This window comes from Cucumis melo, chromosome 11 (assembly GCF_025177605.1).
Source record: "Cucumis melo cultivar AY chromosome 11, USDA_Cmelo_AY_1.0, whole genome shotgun sequence".
Lineage (NCBI taxonomy): Eukaryota > Viridiplantae > Streptophyta > Magnoliopsida > Cucurbitales > Cucurbitaceae > Cucumis > Cucumis melo.
Genome location: NC_066867.1, coordinates 32,144,384 through 32,150,844, shown reverse-complemented (window position 1 = coordinate 32,150,844; position 6,461 = coordinate 32,144,384). Strand labels below are relative to the sequence as shown.

The 6,461-nt window shown below is 32.3% G+C and overlaps 2 protein-coding genes across 2 annotated transcripts; one reads left to right on the top strand and one right to left on the bottom strand.

Annotated features, from left to right (window-relative positions):
• The first annotated feature begins 467 nt into the window (after positions 1 to 467).
• Positions 468 to 2,786, top strand: LOC103498845 (uncharacterized). The gene is made up of 2 exons (XM_008461623.3): positions 468 to 1,328; positions 2,422 to 2,786. Exons 1-2 carry the CDS (start codon positions 944 to 946, stop codon positions 2,436 to 2,438), a joined length of 402 nt encoding a protein of 133 aa, XP_008459845.1. The 5' UTR covers positions 468 to 943; the 3' UTR covers positions 2,439 to 2,786.
• A 488-nt stretch (positions 2,787 to 3,274) lies between these two features.
• On the bottom strand, positions 3,275 to 3,809 carry LOC103498846 (uncharacterized). The gene has a single exon (XM_008461624.3). The coding sequence runs from the start codon at positions 3,741 to 3,743 to the stop codon at positions 3,531 to 3,533; it is 213 nt and encodes a 70-aa protein (XP_008459846.1). The 5' UTR covers positions 3,744 to 3,809; the 3' UTR covers positions 3,275 to 3,530.
• Between the last annotated feature and the right edge of the window lie 2,652 nt (positions 3,810 to 6,461).

The window sequence follows — 6,461 nt, the reverse complement described above, 5'->3', positions numbered from 1 at the left end:
TCAATCACTAGAAACAAAGATTCATGTCAATTACAATCTAGTTTGAGTTCCTATTAACGAATCATAAAATGTTCTTAAAAAATGAATGATCTCAAATAAAAAAGATGTCTATGTATTTAAAAAAAAAAAAAAAGAAAAGGGACAAATGTAATGTATTAAATGTGAAAGGATTCCAATTCAGATGATGCCCATAACAATCAACAATATTATTGACTTTGATCTATATATGTATATATAATATAGCTGCTTCTTCTTCATGGTTGAAATGCTATATATAGATGAGATCCAAGGGTGATGACTTCTTCAACATCAACCACCTCAACATAATTCATACCATCAAACTTAGCAGTAACCATCAAAACATGACCTGAAGAATGAATAATCATGTAGTGACGACTCCCTTCCTGAGTCGAAGTAAATTAAATTAAATGTGGGAGACATTATTGATTTATTATTAAAGTTTGTTTGAAGATATAGATAGATAAGGTCCCATATGATTCGGACATTTCTAGAATCCGCATTACCTGCTTCCGGCACGTCAACTCTCCACCCCCTCTTTCCTTTTCTTCCACATTTAGCTTCCTCGATCGTCGGTACGGATAATTCTGCTCTCTCCTTTATTTTGCTTTCTCTGCATCCAAACAAAACTTAATCCGAGAAAACTCCATTCAACTGGAACTCGGATTCCTCTCCCCTGATACCATTTTCAGTTTTCACACACACAAACACAATCACACACACACACACACCCACTTTCCTTTTTAATTCCTTCTTCTTGGGAATCTAACCTTTGTCTTTCAATCACTGTTCGTACTTATCCACTTCTCAACGCCACCCCTGTTTTTTCCTCCCAAGTCTTTTCATTTCCCTCGCTTCCAGCCGTCATCGGAGGGTGGTTCGTTTTGATTTTTGAGTCTTCAATTCTGGGTGTTTTTTGTTTTTGATGAATATGGCCCAACAAGATCCTCGATCTGGGGTTTTCCATGAGATTTCCTCTCTGCTTTTGAAAATTCTACGATCGCCGCCTCCTCCCGTGCCCTTCTCCGATCATGTTTTGGAATTGTCTTCTGTTATTTCTTCGTCGTCCTCGAGAATTTTGCCTTCTTCTCAGATGACCCCAGCTGGATTTGCGGCTTTGCTTTTGGGGATTTCTTTGGCTTTGATGCTTTGTGGATCGGTTACTTTCTTCCTTGGCTTCATGTTGATGCCTTGGATTCTTGTTTTGGTGATGATTTTTTATGTGGTTGGCATTGTCTCTAGCCTCTCTGTGTTGGGTCGCTCTTTAATTTGTTGTTTTACAGCTCCAACGCCTCGGAAAGATTTTCACGGTGAGCTGCTTATCTATCCCAGTTTCCTTGTTTGTATTGGATTTGATTCGAATCTTCTTCCTCTGCGTTGGATATCATTAATTTATGCATATTGTATGTATATCTCAATGCTCTCAAGGATTCTTCTGCTCTTCCTCTTGCTTGTTAAAAATTATAATTGATGTCTCAATCTAAACATTTGTGTATGTTTATCTATATTAATCTTTTTTAATGATTGTAAGATTTGGTAGTGATGTGGCTGTGTGCGAAGGTGGTCTAGATACCCCCAATACAGAAAAAAGAAGAGAAGAAAAGGAAGAAGAAGAACTTTTGGTTGTATCTTGTTCAATAACTTGAATTTTGTTGTCTATAAATTGATGTTTGCTTTGTTTTCTTGCTTTTCTTAATGAAGGTTTGCTATCTTATCATTGCACACACATATATAAACCTGGGTTTTCTTAGGCTTCTGTTTCTGGTTGTGCCATATTCATTTCTATCCTGTTTAATTACTCGTGAACAAGTAAATTACCATCTTGCGACACTATACGAGTTGAAGGAAAATCTAGTCAAGGTAGTTTATTATCGAGCGCAAAAATATATCTGTTGCCTATAGGATATATTGGCAATTAGTTTCTCATACTTAACATCAATGGACTCGAACTCCAAGTTGACGCCAAGTATTAGAGGGCTTAAATTTTTGGCATTTGGGTGTTTATGTGTATATACAATCATCATCCTTGAATTTTTAGTATTTCCCGTACTTGGTTTGCTTGGAATTTGTATACGTCTGGTATTTGAAGGGCATTAGGTCGTTTCTTGTAACATGAACTGAATTATATGCCTCGGCTCTGTATTGTAAGCATACTTGCGAACATGGTTGCAGACTTCTAAGTTATAGCTGTTCATGTTCGAAGTCCTTAAAGCAATTTTTTTCAATATCTGTAATTTGATTATTCTGTGGGTTTGTTTTGTTGCGCATGCCCTTGTACATTCTTTCAATTTTTTTGGTTCGGTGAAAGCTTGGATTCTTATAAAAATATGTGTTTTTGTTAGACTGGTGCTTTGAAGATTATTGATTACGAACTTCGTTTCTTTGTTATTGTTGTTTTTGCAGGTTGGAAACAAATGTAAATATGAAGAAACCTTGGTTCAACCAGACAGTTGATGAATTATTTACCAGAGGATGGAGTGCGCGGTGCCTACAGAAGAATCAGAGTAAAAATGCCCTTGTGAATGAATGGTGCTGCCTCTAGAAATATATAGGCAAGAAGATGAAGTTTGAATTGTTTACCACAGTTTGTTGTTTTTTTAAACTTGTGGGTGTGACAATTGTGTTAAGGATCTTCCTACTTTTGAGACTGTTTTCAGTCCATTTCTTCCATTGTTTTCTTCAAGTCTTTTGATCATATATATGTAACTGCCACGATTTGAAATGCCTGTTAGGCAATCAATCAAAGAAAAAGAACAACGATATCGAAACTGACAGCTTCGTTGTTTATACGATGCCTTTTTCATGGTGTTGCTTTCTGCTTTCTTTGGAATCTGGAGGGAGGTTTCATCTTCCAGAGAAAATCTTGGACTATAGCCTCTCAGGTATCAGTTGCCTATTAATTTTTCGGAATATTTACTTTTTTTCCATCTTTGCGTGAGAATTGTATCCAAAATTTTTAAACGTTTAGTCCAAGTTGAAATTTGTCCAACTTTGAAGTTGAGATCATATTTGTTTCTGGATTTATTTGTGTGATTCCAAGATCATAGCTGACATGATAAGCAGCATCGATGAGCATAGTTAAGTGGTTAAAATAGCTATGTTTTCCGCTAAAGGTTGAAAATTTCCCTTAACCGTATGAGTCTTTTAACCTATTCATATTCTAGCCCTCAAATTTTGGTTCTTTAGATTAATCTAAGGGCTCCAAGACTTGTTTGAAGTATGTTAGTTTGCAATTTTTATCCACGTTCTATCAATTAGGGTTTGTTAAATGACCCGAAGTGAAGTTCCTTGCTATATAGAAACATTCAATTGCCAATACAAAGCCTCAAGATTCTAACATTGAAATGTCAAAATCACCTAGCTCACTCACACACTTGGAAGAAAACGAAGAATTAAGAACAGCCCGAACAAATTCGAGTAAAACAAACATCACACTAGAGAATTAGAAACCAAACAAGAAACGTTGCGTTGAGGCAAACCTCGATGGGTCGAGTCTATGCATTGGGGAAGAGTTAGGAACCAATATAGAGATGAACCTTGATGGCAAGTAAGAAGACACAAATGAGACCGAAGTAGAGAATCGAATGGACGATGATAGAAGCAGCACTGGTGTGAAAGTTGCCAAACTCTAAGCACCGGCGATTGCCCGGGAGCTGAAAGAGAAGCCCTGGAGTTAACAAAACAAACAGAATCACAGCTACAAAAATCGGCCCCCAATCTGCCATAGTAGCTCGTCCTTTTCTTTCTGTTTTGCTTCCTTCTTCCTTCAGCTAACTGTTTGATTTTCCTGATCAATGCTGCTCAACTGTTTAAGTAATAGAGCTTTATACTAGAGAGAAAGAGAAAACTTTGGTGGGAAGAAAAGGGAATATGGGGCGGAGGCTTGGAGCAGTGGAGTTTCTTTGATTCATTTTTTCTCTAATGTGCCATTTTGGAGCAACCCATGTGCTTGTTTTAGAATAACTTGTTTTACTTTGCTTCCTATCTATTTGGTAATTTACTTATAAAACAAGGTTAAATTACACTTTGGTTCATATGACGGATTAGAAAGATAGAATTTAAGTCACATTTACGGAATTGTAATGGAAATCGATGTGATTGTAATAAAATTTTATTGATGGATTGATGGCAATGAGCTGAATCGCAAACGTAATTAAATTGTTTTTATGAATTTTGTAAAACTTACGGTTGCTGTTATATTTATCTTTGAAGATCAAGCGGTATCGGTAATGGTAACAATAAGGATGTAGAATTGATAAAATTTTGAACTATAATAGTAGCTATAATGATAATTATAACGATAACTACAGCTCCGTTTGGGATTATTATAGTTTTTAAAATCTTTGATGTTAGTTTTGCTTTTAGTGGAAAGAAATAACATATTTGATAAATTTCAGGTTAAACTTGAAAAAATTAAGTTACGGTGTAAACAATTACAAAAACATTTTACTTTCGATATAATAACTAAAATAGATTTCTAATCAACCCTAAAAATTATAAAGTATATTTAATTAATCGAAAATAGATAAATATATAAAATAAAAGATAAAAGTATAAAATTGAAAACTAAACATTAGATAAATATTTTACCTGATTTCTAAAAAGCTATTAGAATCGTAAATTACTGTACTTCTAAAAGTGATTTAAAAGTAGATTTTTTTCAAATGATTTTGTAAGTTTCAACGCAACCAATACAATGTCAGATGTAGTCTATATTGACAACGATAATAATAGGATCTAATTTTTAGGTACAATCAAATTGAACACTTTTAACACATTAAAATGTAAGCTCTATGTGTCAGTAAACGTTTTCATTAAGGTAAATGTGATCTTCATTCATTTGGATTTTAAAAGTTAAAATTTAGTTTTATAAAATAGCGTTACGGTAGAGGCATATCTACGGTTAGTTTTTAGACTTCACTAATGAATTGTATTTATTACTAATATTATTTTATTAATTATATATGTTTTAGCACATATACCATTATAAAATGTCATTTTGGGATTCAAATCTTCATACCTACCGATCGAAAGACTATCACATCTTAACATTTTATATTGTCTTAAAAAAAATGTCGAATTAGACATGGGTTAACATCATATTAGATGAATTCATGGTATGATACTTTGTTAAAAATCTCTTTTCGGTCTCATAAATTTTAATAGGAGCAATCATTTATTTCGTATACTTTAAAACTTGTACAATAACTTGGTCCTTATAATATAACATGTAATAATTTTGTTCCAATGTTTTAAATTTGCATACAATTTTAGTTTCTATATTTCTAAGTTTCTAACATTTGTAGTTCTTATCGTAAAAAGAGCTCATCAAACTTAAGTGTCCATAAATCGTATAAGTTCAAAAACTACATTAATACTAATAAACTTTAGAGATTAAATTAATTTTTGTCAGTGAGATATTGAACACCGAGAATATATATAATATCAAAATAAGTTTCTTTGTCTATTATTATTATTCTATTGGAGAATTGGTAATCAAGATAAATCAAAGTGAGGTAGGAAACTTATTTACCACTTGCGTAAAAAAAAGTTTGCTATTAGAATTAGTAGAGGGGAGAATATATACTTTACTTAAGTCATTAAACTTGGTTCATCCTTCTGCTAAAAAGAAAAATCATTCATATTTATATGCTTTTTTTTTCTAGACTATATATTTATTTTAAATTGATTTAAGTAACCATTGTAAATATAATAATTAAATTTAAAATATTAATACATATTTTAAATATTTTAAAAAATTATAACCATAGTAAAATTTGTCAATTTATCATCAATAAATTATATTACGAATCTATTTTTAATAGTGCACGAGACTCTCATCGTCCATCATTCTCTCAAACAACGGTGTTATGGAAATGCATTCAAGGAAGTCGTGGTTGCATTCCCAAGCACAATCTTTTTTCTTATATAGAAATATACTTTTTAGTTTATCCTAAGATCTCACTCTTCATAAATAATACATTATATGAATTGACATGATTGTGACCACCCATTAATTATTATCCAATTAACTACTGCTTCTCTTTCTTCCTTCCTTATTTTATTTTTATTTCTATAATAATATGAACTTTTTAACAGCTTAGGATATTGATGGGATATAATCATGGGATATATTGCAATTTTTGGGGTGTAGATAATTGAGATATATTTTCTTGTATCAATCATGTTAGGTAAATAACATTCATGGATGATGAATAGTCTACTTTAGTGTTCAAATAAACAAATCTCAACTTTATTCTACAAAATCACCGATTGTTTTTAACAAGTCATGAAAACAATCTTTAGCCAACATATTTGACTTTATATCCCATCATTTTCTAGCCAACCCAAAGTTGACACAAGATGAATATTATCTTAATTTGATCTCCATATTTTGAAAATTTTCAATATAGGGTTTGTTTTTAATATCATTGTTTCAAGAG